Source organism: Myxocyprinus asiaticus, chromosome 19, assembly GCF_019703515.2.
Source record: "Myxocyprinus asiaticus isolate MX2 ecotype Aquarium Trade chromosome 19, UBuf_Myxa_2, whole genome shotgun sequence".
NCBI classification, from domain to species: Eukaryota; Metazoa; Chordata; class Actinopteri; order Cypriniformes; family Catostomidae; genus Myxocyprinus; species Myxocyprinus asiaticus.
The window spans coordinates 14,342,994-14,355,296 of NC_059362.1; the positions used below are offsets into that span (position 1 = coordinate 14,342,994).

Sequence of the window (12,303 nt, forward strand, 5' to 3'; positions counted from 1 at the left end):
GCTGACCTAATTGTCAAGTGGAAGTCAATGGGAGAAGTAATTCAAGAATATGTTGTGTAGGACGTTTTTCCAATACAAAGAGATTTGGCACTTATAGCAATTTGTGTGCAATGGGGATGTTACAGAATAGATAATTATGTGGTAAGACTTATCAAAAATAAAGAACAAGCATAACAGATAGAGTAATTAATAAAGGAATGCTGCATTGTGATAAATAAAAACAAGCTCTGTCGGTTCCGCCGGTTTTATGAGGTACAATCGCTTTCGGTATCTGATATGTGTGGCACTAGTTTCCCTCAGCGGAAGGATACGCCTGCATTTCCCTCCGCTTGAGAAATTGCCGCGTCGTTTTGTTACAGAGCACCTGATTGGTCAAGGCGGACCTGCAACATTATACACAATGCAAAGGGGGGCATTATTGGCCGCCCTAGACCTGCAATGCACCAGACAGTGGTATTTGATGGAAATCCAAGCAAAGTGGTCATAATAAAACTTATTAGAAGTATTTTTTGCTTTTGAGACCAAATTTTTTGGCTACATTTACTCATCTTGTACCACACTGCAGGACTGCAGTAATGAGAAAACAGAGGGAGTGCATCAAGTTATGGTCCACACTTTCTATTGGCTAATGTACAAACTGAGCAAATAACCTATAGACCAGCACTCAACAGTTTTAGAAATGCCTGTTGCATTGTATTAATGGAAAAACAAGCGTGTGCACTGTATCCCAATCGTATAGGTTTTTAAATGGAAGCGTTTTTGACCTCAGCAGAACTAATGATTTCATTTATTGCTCATCTTGAGATGAGCTGTCGATTGTAGGTCATATACTTTATACTTTCTCTCTGGTAAAAGTAGATATATTCATGTTCTGCTCATCTGGATATGACAGACTGTTTTAAAATAACAGAAGCCCCCACTATCCAGTTGAACAGGGATGTGCCAGGTTTGAGGGTAAACTCATAACTATTCTATTTCATACATTTTATTTTTAAAGACTATAATAACTCACAGTGATAGAAGTTAAACTAAAAACTGTCATTTAATTAAACATTATGTAAAAACACCGTACCACAGTGTTACATCTTGCCATACGAAAATGGTCACACATGGTACCTAGTGTCCATCGAGTGAACTTAGTGTGGAAGATCACTTAGATGCACAGGATTCTTCAGACAGACAGACAGATGTACACGTGTTCGTCTCTGTTTGCTGAATGTGCATTGATGTTTAGGTAGTGGCTGTCTCCTTTGACTGATTTAAGGAGTATGCAGTACAGATCTTGTGAAGGGCCGCAGACTGGCTGCTTTCTGCTGACTGAAGACTTTGATTAATTGCTCCTTTAAATCAGGGAGGCATTTTCATCACACTCTTAACACTGCTTTGCAGAGGTCAATAAAAAAAACAGAAGGCAGCCTTCAAACTGTTTGGGATTCTCAGGTTTTTTCGAAGCATTTTTGTGCAGCATTTCGTTTAAAAATGAGAAAACATTCTTAGTATTTCATTTTGAGTGCTCCATTTGTAATACAGTAGCATACTAGTATTTAAACAGAATTGACACAGTAGACAAACAAGAGCTGTGGCACATGCTTCTTGAGATACCGTACCTACAGTGTGTGATGTGGTCATTTTAAATAATTAAAGGGAACAGAGCACAGAATGAGACGGGAACCATCTAAAAAACCTGCATTAATAATGTCAATCTCTGAAGAGTCGAGTAGGAGAGATGACACTGGTCCTCTAGTAATTAGCAGAACCTCTCTTGAAGGAAAATTAATCATTCTTCTCTCTGAGGATGTGCTTTGTCTGCAGGCACTGTCTGTTACTGTGACTTTCAGATGATTAGAATAATGAACTTCAGAGAAATTCAGGAGAAAAAGCTTTTCAGTAAAATTCTTAGAAGTTAAAAGCTAAGAACATTAAAATGAAAGGGTGTGGAGTAGAACATTAAGCATAATGGATTAAAATCGGTTTCTTGATATTCTTCACAAATGCTTATTTTTTTATGTATATCAGTTAAATCCGGAGAAACCTCATTAAAAAAAAAAAGAAAAGAAAAAAAGTATAAAATGTCCAAATCTTAGAACATCTCATTACATAACTTGCAGAGAAATGAATAGTTATATTTGTTGCATATGTGGTCAGTCCCTTTCTAATTAACCTCTTAAATGCAATACAAATACAATCCCTCTGCTACAGTTCCAGTATTTATTTTCCAATCAAACGGACAGAAAAACAAACTGGCAGAATAAACTCACATGTACAAAATTTTGCAAAACATACACATTTTAGCACAGAAATTAAAATCGGAAAAAGATTAGAGGTATAGCCCCTCAGGGGTTCCCTCCTGCTTCTTATATAAAACATTCTCTTTAGACTTCTTGAAGTCCTCATTGGTGACCTTCATTCTGCGTTCTCTGAGGGCCATGAGTCCTGCTTCTGTACAGATGGCCTGCAGAAATAGAATGTTATGAACAACTCATTGGGGATATTTACACTTGGTCACTTTGTGTATTTTTACCAATCGGATTGCTATCCAATTGAAAAAGCACATTCCATTTACACTTGGCCCCATCAATGTGTCTCCGTCAAATGGATACAAACCCGATCATCAATTCCAGAAGTTTTCAGTTTTATTTCCGATCTGCATCAAATAAATGAAGAGAAAGTTCCGTCTCTCCTACAACATGCATCCATTTCTTAATTTGTTACTGCGAAACGCAAGTCCTATGCAAATACTCTGTAACAGTGAGTGATTGGATTTATATCCATCTCGAATTAGTCTTGGAGGGCATTTACAATTGGTCTTTTTGTGAAAAAATACCACAAGAGGGCAGGAGAGCTTTTCTTCAACACTTTCAAATCAACGCTGTAATGGTTCAGACAGCACCAAAAAAAAACATATTGCATATTTCACATATTGCTGCTGTTGTGCTACAAATGTTTTTAAGAAACTTATTTCTAGGATTTAATTTTACATTTAGGACTGGGTAAAATATAGATTTTCCAATGCATCATGATCTTCATTTGAACGATCTCGATTCTTAAATCCCAAAATCGATCTTTTCCTGAACGCGCAGCTCTCTATATGTTCAGATTTCACTTACCAGTAATTGAGTAGTATACTGGTGAAGACATGAATGTCTTCGCCAATATACTACCCAATTACTGGTAAGTGAAATCTGAACATTTGCCAGCCAGTGGCTAATCACAGACATTTTTCGTTACATAGTGAGAATATATGGTCTCATATGTGAGTGATCCATTTGCTTTGTAGAGAGTTGCACATTCCAGAAAAGATCTCATTTTTACTGTGTGTGTCCAAAGATGAGATCCATGCAATCCATTTGTCATTGAATAATGTCTATTAAAGGAATAGTTCACCCAAAAATGAAAATTTGCTGATAATTTACTCACCCTCAGGCCATCCAAGATGTATCTGAGTTTCTTTCTTCATCAAAACAGAATTTAAGATTTTTAGGATTTCATTTCAGGCCTCCTCCTCTAAACAATGCAAATGAATGTACTCCATTTTTTGATGGTCCAAAATGCATATTTAATACTTATATACTTTTTAACTACAAATGTTCGCTTCTGTACATCTCTGTGACGCGCGCTCATGAGAGGGATGACGTAAGCTCGTTGGTAAAGTCACGCGTCACGTGGAGGAGGAGGCAGGAAGCGCATCATTGTTTACAAGAGAAGGGGCAATGTACAAAAGTGTAATTGTCTTTGCTGTAGATTTGTATTTGTATAAGTGTATTGTTCAAAATGGTCGTTTTTTTTGTGTGTATCCTGGATACTTAAACCTTCAGAAACCCCAAAGAAAATGCACAGCAGGAAATATATTAACTTTTCATCGATTGCTTATACATGATCATGAGCGATTGAAGCTCTGACTTATCGCGCTGAACCTGGATATCAGTACACACCTATATTCTCTCAAATATTGGAGGGTGTGCAGTGAACATTTTACCCCTGAGGATTTCAGACCATCGAAAGAAACAAAGGGTCGATATCTGAATTCATCGGCTGTGCCCGTGCTGTTTTTCCAGCGAACTCAGGTATGTGTGAAAACTTTGTCACGCCTCCCTCGGGCTCTGAACCTCAATCAGCGCTCCGCTCCTCATCACCCAATTTCTAATTCACCGCACCTGCACTCAATTCACTCGCTCATCATTGCCTGCATAAATAACTCACCTTCACGCCACTTCACTGACAAGTCTCACACAAAGGACTCTAGTTTGACCATGCTGCTCTCACGCAGTGTTTATTTACCTGTCTGTATTTGCTCTTGATCTTCGTCGATATCTGTTTAGTGGTTACCCGGTTGTTTTGCTTGTTACCTCTTCTTCAGTTTGTGAAGCTTCTCTTCAGTGTGATATCACCTGTACCATTGATCTCACTGTGTAAACCCTGTAAATCCTGTGAATCTCAGTAAACACTCTCGCACTTGGTTTCACTAACTACAACATGCGTGGCTTGAATTCCTGACAGTCATATAGCCTATATATTTCTGCTAAAGAAAAAGTAGATAATGCAACGGCATTGCTTCGAAATAACTGATGGTTATTTACTGCAGTAATGTTTTATTATTATTTGTAAATTATTTGTAAAATTTTTTTTTTTTGGGTTTGTGAACGGCGCTTGGTCTGTTGTCTGTGCAAGTTTCTCTTGTAAACAATGACGCGCTTCCTGACTCCTCCACGTGACGCGTGACCTTACCAACGAGCTTACGTCATCCCTCTCATAAGCGCGCATCACAGAAGCGAACATTTGTAGTTAAAATGTATATAAGTATTGTTTTGTTTCTAAAAATAATCAATCGTTTGGGTTCAGAAAAACTTTTTGTCGACTGGTGTCGTGTGGATCTTGAAAATCTTGAATTCTGTTTTGATGAAGAAAGAAACTCAGATACATTTTGGATGGCCTGAGGGTGAGTAAATTATCAGCAAATTTTCATTTTTGGGTGAACTTCTCCTTTAATACTCTTTATGTACTTTACAGTCAATAGTTAATCAAAAACAACAAAACACACACATTTAATTCCAATCACGAATAGCACGGATGACGTAAAGAAGCCATTCGAGTCCTCTCTCGTTAATATGCGCTCATTTACAGACGCTCTTTACACAACTGCCGGTTTTCTTAAAGAGACAGTACCGGGGGGCCTGGGTAGCTCAGTGGTAAAAGAAGCTGGCTACCACCCCTGGAGTTCGCTAGTTCGAATCCAAGGGCGTGCTAAGTGACTCCAGCCAGGTCTCCTAAGCAACCAAACTGGCCCGGTTACTAGGGAGGGTAGAATCACATGGGGTAACCTCCTCAAGGTCGTTATAATGTGGTTCGTTCTCGGTGGGGCGCGTGGTGAGTTGAGCGTGGTTGCCGCGGTGGATGGAGTGAAGCCTCCACATGTGCTATGTCTCTGTGGCAACGCGCTCAACATCCACGTGATAAGATGCGCTGGTTGACGATCTCAGACGCGGAGGCAACTGGGATTCGTCCTCCACCACCCGGACTGAGGCGAATCACTACACGACCTCTTAAAAAAAAAAAAAAGCACATTGGGAATTCCAAATTGAAAAAAAACAAAAAAAAAACAGTATCAACTTTTGGCTCGTGTTCTACAAATCAATGTAAGTCCTTAATTAATTACTATAAACTACGCATTAAACAATGACTGATGAATCGATATTGAATTGAAATCAAATCGGGAACTTGTGAATCGGAATCGAATAGTGAAATCTGTATCAATACCCAGCCCTATGTACATCTATCAGTGAATATACAATACCTTTAAACAAAGTTAGAGCCATTTTTGATTTCAGGACAATGGACCATTTAGCAAACCTTAATGTCGGCTCCGGAAAGGTCGTCTTTAGCCAGTATGAGTTCGTCCAAGATCACATCCTCTGCCACAGTCATTCTGCTGGTGTGGATCTGGAAGATCCTTCTCTTGGTTTTCTCATCTGGTAACGGGAACTCAATCTTACGGTCGATGCGACCTGAGGCGGGGAGACAGCAAAGAGGTGAAAAATATCAGCCTTTCTAGCATCTTTGTGATTTTGAGGTCAGCATGAACTGCCTAAAAAGTGAAGTAGCAGTTAGTGATCAGATTAGAAAAGAAAAGATTAATTTCCTTGTAAACATTATTAGCAAAAATGTTTTAGGTCTCTTTGCCACCAGAAAAACTATTAACAGCGACATACACTCTAACACATGAATATGGCTGTAGATATCTAATGTGTTTTTCTGCTACAGAGGGGAAAGGGAAAACTTCAAGAGATGTCCCTTACTTACACATTGACCTGTAGTAGCCATTAGTCTCTTACCTGGTCTAATAAGGGCAGGATCGAGGGTCTCTATTCTGTTGGTAGCCATGATGACCTTCACATCTCCACGAGAGTCAAAGCCATCCAGTTGGTTGAGGAGTTCCAACATAGTTCTCTGAATTTCACGCTCACCTCCTGAGTTTGAGTCATATCTGCAAAGAGGTATCCAGGGTATACCATAACTATCAACCGCATGCAGGGCATCGAATTTCAGAATATCTTCAATTAAGACCTAAATTGCTTATGGACTACAGGCATATTCTGAAAGTTTCATATAGTTTCACAGATTGGACATCCATAATATTGCGTTACCTCTTAGTTCCAATAGCGTCAATCTCATCGATGAAGACGATAGAAGGTGCATGTTCCTCAGCCACTCTAAAGAGCTCACGTACTAGTTTAGGGCCGTCGCCGAGATACTTCTGAATCAGCTCTGAACCAACAACCCGCAAGAATGTTGCAGAAGTCTGATTGGCCACCGCCTTAGCAAGGAGGGTTTTACCTGAGCATGAGAACAATCATGCATTAGAACGATATTTCTGATGTCATCATCACATCCCCTAACCACCATTACGTACAACAACATTGTCCAAATAGCATTTTTTGGTCATCAAATTATTTTAAATGTCATTGATGGGTAGAGTTAATGAAATTATAATCAGATTAATGGTTTTGAAACTCACCTGTTCCAGGGGCACCGTAGAGAATGACTCCTTTGGGAGGCTTGATCCCCATTTCCTCATAATATTCTGGATGGGTCAGAGGTAGTTCCACGGACTCCTGTGGTTCATTTTAACAGCCACAGAATTAGTTTCGCTACAGGCATTATTTTATTTATTTTTTTAGATTACTTTATACAAAAAAAAAAAAAAAACACTGCTTAATATAAGAACTTGATGGTTTCCAGAGCCAACATTAAGGTATGTTGACAATAGGGTCAAGAAAAAAGACTGAGAAACTACGAAATTTCCACTGAAATATTACCAAAATTCAAATTATACTCTAATTATATTTGAATTTTAAAGACAATATTTCAGGTGGGGGGGAAAAATCTACAAGACATCTGATTTTTAAATCATCGTCCACAAGAAGGCGCAATAAATCAATATAAACCAATCAACAACGTGTTGCAGCCACTGATTATTGCAAAAAATATATATATGGCGGTTAACAAATGTAAGTACAATTATGAAGTCAATAGATTTACCCAGTTCATTTTCTCAAATATCAAGTAAAAATAAAACGAGAGAAAAAAAATGCTTTAATAGATGGTTCTATGTTAAATTAGATTTGCACAGTAGCCTATACCGGTGCCATAGTACTATCATGGACTCACGCTTCATAATACTAGCGGTACTACAGTGTGTTTCATTTAAAACAGATGTATGTATGTATCTAATAATAATGCAACGACACGCTGATAAGAAAGCAAGGCATAGCCAAGACACAACCGCCAAAGACCTTCATCTCTGGGTAGGCCTGTTATTAATTAAATAATTGTCTGATCACGGTTATTTGACACACGTTTACTCCATGTCTGTGGAGTGATAAAATGATGAAACGAAATCTTAAAAAGGTTTTGCTTCATGAGAAATAATGGCTTGTGGGTTTATTCAGAGAGCATTTAAAGAATGTGTGAAAGTGAAGGAATTAGGACACAAATATTTTATTATTACATAATTATATTATATAATGTAAATATCATAAAAAATATATTTTATATAAAAAATATATTAAAAAAATAATAGTTTTTAACGAGTTCCAAAAAAATAAATAAAGTTGACCAAAAACAGAGACATATTTTAATTATTTAGAAATATTTTAATATTTAAAACATTATTTTTCATGTCACTGAAGTTTTTAAATCTTGAAAAGGAAATCACATATCCCTATTTTATAATTTTATTTATATATTTTTATTATATATTTTATTTATATATTAAGCACACATGCGGCATAAGAAATATGACAATATATATTACAATTAATCGTTAGAGCCCTAAATAGTCATAATCGCAATTTTTTGTTTGACATTTAATCGTCAGCCAAATTTCAAATTACTTCTGGGGGACATTCATTTAAAATGTTTTTTTGTTTTTATTTAATGCAAGCATGCGCTAGACATACGTCTTTGATCGTTGCACTGTATTTTGCTGTTTTTTCAACCTCTTGTGCAGTAACTATGCATTTTTGTAGACGCCATGTAAGTCATCATCAGTGCTTGGCAAACATCCTAAATTTGAATACTCATTTTTGTATTCGAATGTGCATTATTATCTTAAATTTTACATTTTAATTTGACAGCCTTAGTTGACAGTTTGTTAAATGGTCCAAATTTCCATGACTTTTCCAGTTGTTCATTATTACTGGATAACATTTCTTTAGCGATTGCAATCAAAGAGAGCAATTTTTGGCAAAATAAATATTTTAGATCTGAGCATAGTGAGAAAAAAAAATTCCATTACTTTTCCATGACTTTTAATGGTTTTGTTAATTTCCATGATGGGGGCCTGGGTAGCTCAGCAAGTAAAGACGCTGACTACCACACCTGGAGTCACAAGTTTGAATCCAGGGCGTGCTGAGTGACTCCAGTCAGACTTCCTAAGCAACCAATTGGCCCGGTTGCTAGGGTGGGTAGAGTCATGTTGGATTAACTTCCTCGTGGTCACTAATGTGGTTCTCACTCTCGGTGGGGCGCGTGGCGAGTTATGCGTGGATGCCGTGGAGAATAGAGTGAGCCTCCACATGCGCTAGGTCTCCGCGGTAACGCTCTAAACAAGCCACGTAATATGATGCGCGGATTGACGGTCTCAGATGCGGAGGCAACTGAGATTCGTCCTCCGCCATCCGTATTGAGGCGAGTCACTACGCCACCACAGGGACTTAAGAGCGCATTGGGAATTGGGCATTCCAAATTGGGGAGAAAACCCACCCCCTCCCCCAACAATTGTTTTTTTCATTTTTAAATTTCCAGATATTTCCAGGTTTTTCATGACCATGGGAACCCTGTCTAAAGTTTATCTGGTCTTCCAATCCAATAAAGACTGCTTGCCTTGATTTCTTGTATCTGATTGTCCAGTCCACCGATGTCTGCGTATGTCTCTTGTGGAGCCTTCTCCACCTTCATTACTGTAACAAGTGGGTCTGTGTCGTCCATCAGCACCCCGATGACAGCATGGACCTATAAGCAACAAATAAACATTTTCAAAAGTGGCAAGACATGGAGCTTTCAATCAGAGAACAGAAAACTGCATCCAAAAGGCTTAAAAAATGTAATCGGACTCATGGTACGGGTCTTGGTTGGCCTGGTGGATGTTTTACCTTGTGATTGAGTAAGACGGAACAGCCAGGCTCCAGCAGATCTTTGTCGACAAATGAGAGAATGCTGACATAGTGCTCTGAACCCACAGAAGTCGAAACTATAGCATGATTGTCATCAATGATCTCCTCTAGAGTCCCCACAGACATGGGGGTACCCCGGAGGTCATCGACCTTTGACCTCTCCTCCTAAGATGAAAGAAAACAGAAATGTAAGGAAAGACATTTTAAGAGAGAAAACAGAGATGGAGGTGGATGGATGAAGACAGCACCTCCTGTTTCTCCTCTAGAGGTTTCATCTGCTCCTGGTTCCTGATGAACTCCTCTTCCATCAGCAGGTAATCTTTAATTCTGTCCTGCTTCAGAACCTTCAACCTGCACTGTGTGTGAGGGGTGACTACACAGAGGGAGAGACATCAGAGAACATTTACATAACATAAAAATCTTGCTGCAAAATTAGATCTGTATCACAATGGACTTCAGGACTTAATAGCAACCTGTAATGATATAAACCAAGGTAATAACATTTGACCATAATATACTGTGGGGTTTAACAGCAGAGGTCAATTCCTGACCTAAAGGCAGTTTGCTGGCAGCATCAGGACCCTTGGACTTCCTCTTCTTCTTGCCCACTCTAGTTGGAATGGGCGGCTCATATTTCTTCTTCTTGTCCTGTCAGATGACAGATATCAACATTAAATAGGATCAAAAGAGGTGAAAAGGCTGGCCATTTTAAAACATTCATGTTATTTTGTTCACCTTATCATCTTTCTTTCCACCTCCTGGTCCATGTCCTCCACTTTGGCTCTGGCCCTGTGATGAGAAACAGGAATGATTCATGTTTTAAGAAGACGATTGCAAGAAATCCCTTAGTGACAATAGCATTACAGTTATAATAGGGGTTTCTTAACTTAAGCAGATTACTACTAATAGTTGTTCCAGGAGGACTGGCTATGTCCTTGGTGTCCCTTTTAGCAGGCTGGGATGAAAAATTTAGGATGAGAAATAACTAAACTTGAAAAAATAATGAAACCTGATATTATATTATGGCTGTGTCTGTGCATTTCAGGCTGTATTGTCAGAGTGCAGTTGAAAGTACATCTTAAGATGCCATGATTTACAGAGAAATACATCATCCAAAACAATTAGGACTTGTTTAATCCTCACAGGAAATCAACAACATTACTTTGACCACACATCAGGTTAAATAATTGAGTATTTTTTTTACATCAGCGCTTTCTTTCGACCAGATTGCAGCTCGATGAAACCCTAAACATCAAAAAATCGCGTAACTTCGTAAATGTAAATGTTTTCATATCTAATTTCTTTTTTTTTTTTTTTTTTTTTTGCGGGTTACTTGTCGAATTGTAATGATTTTAACACGCTTTATTCTTTCAAATGAAGTCATGTTTGTTGTGAGGTGCTTCATCCTGTCCTTTACTACACACCGGAAACACCGTTCTCACGTCGGTTTAAAGTTTTCACATACTGCATCTGTAAATAACATAATTAATGCGAAGAGAAAATGATCTTTCTGTAAATAAACTGCTGGCTCACTCACCATTTTCACCCCTGGTCTCTCACAATTAACGTCACTATCGAGAGCATCATGGGACAAAAGATGCGTAATGAGAAACGCGTTTGTTTATTCACGATAAGCTTTGGCTAATCTTTTCAAAACTTTGCTAAGGTAACTGTCTAATTTACTAATTTTCAGGGCCTAAATTGGCGTGGTACTGAGAGTTCAGTGACCCCACATCATAATATATAGACCAAACAAATTATATTTAAACAAAACATCAATGCTTTATGACGGCATAATAATATTTAGCAGGGTAAAGTTTAATTTAAGTTCAGTATTTATTAAATATTCCCTAATGGTTCATAAGAGATCGTCTTAAAGGTTCACACACTGTGCTAAAACGTCACTGGTATCCACGTGTTCAATGCAATTGCTTTGCATGTTTTGTATTAAACACTTTTATTAAAATTTTTTTTTTTAAATAAATAAAAAATAAAATACAAACATTTACACATTCTAAAGATTGTAAATTGTATGCATAACTTACACTTTAATTGAATTAATTAATAAATGAAAACTAGGACACCTTCCACGTTTTAGTGCTGTGGGTGGAATTTTCAGATGATCCCTTACAAGCACTAGTTAAAGAAAGCCCATCAGAGCATTTTTAAGCATAATTCTCCAGCTATAAGCAGCGTTGACTGTTTGAGTTCAATGTTTTATGCCTGTATGATATATTCATATATTCTTTAACCTAATTGTGCCAAGTAATGATACCATTGTAAAATTGTCGGCTCCAGAGAGCGGGTAGGAGAAACCGAATGTCAAACGAATAACGAGCCAACAAGTTCTGGAGATAAGCAAGAAGTTCAGCGTCAGTTTCCCATCTTTGGACCTGCCAGCTCCAGTTTCAGTTCAATTTAATGTGGATTATTCGTGCTGGTGTAAATTAAGTTACTTTTCTAGCACAATTTCCCACATTATTATCACAAAGCCGATCTGGATCTGATTTTCTGCCTTATTGAATGCACCTGAGCCCAACTCATTAGAGATCGCTCTTATTTGGCAAGCATTCATTATAAAATATTTTTGTATGTATACATCTGTCGGGTTTTTATTTCTTGAACAACAGGC

General features: G+C 37.9%; 1 protein-coding gene across 1 annotated transcript; it reads right to left on the reverse strand.

The window, feature by feature from the left end:
* Positions 1-2,194: 2,194 nt before the first annotated feature.
* Positions 2,195-11,267, reverse strand: LOC127410114 (26S proteasome regulatory subunit 4-like). The gene is made up of 11 exons (XM_051645175.1): positions 11,209-11,267; positions 10,407-10,460; positions 10,223-10,319; positions 9,920-10,044; positions 9,651-9,836; positions 9,382-9,510; positions 7,013-7,109; positions 6,642-6,831; positions 6,330-6,481; positions 5,848-6,002; positions 2,195-2,452 (listed from the first exon to the last, which is right to left on the reverse strand). Exons 1-11 carry the CDS (start codon positions 11,209-11,211, stop codon positions 2,318-2,320), a joined length of 1,323 nt encoding a protein of 440 aa, XP_051501135.1. The 5' UTR covers positions 11,212-11,267; the 3' UTR covers positions 2,195-2,317.
* Between the last annotated feature and the right edge of the window lie 1,036 nt (positions 11,268-12,303).

Excerpts from the sequence above, each read along its gene's own strand:
- LOC127410114 (XM_051645175.1), bottom strand. Across the intron at positions 10,320-10,406 it reads GTGGAAAGAAAGATGATAAG|GACAAGAAGAAGAAATATGA; the intron begins GTGAACAAAATA and ends GTCATCTGACAG. Across the intron at positions 10,045-10,222 it reads TGCCAGCAAACTGCCTTTAG|TCACCCCTCACACACAGTGC; the intron begins GTCAGGAATTGA and ends CCCTCTGTGTAG.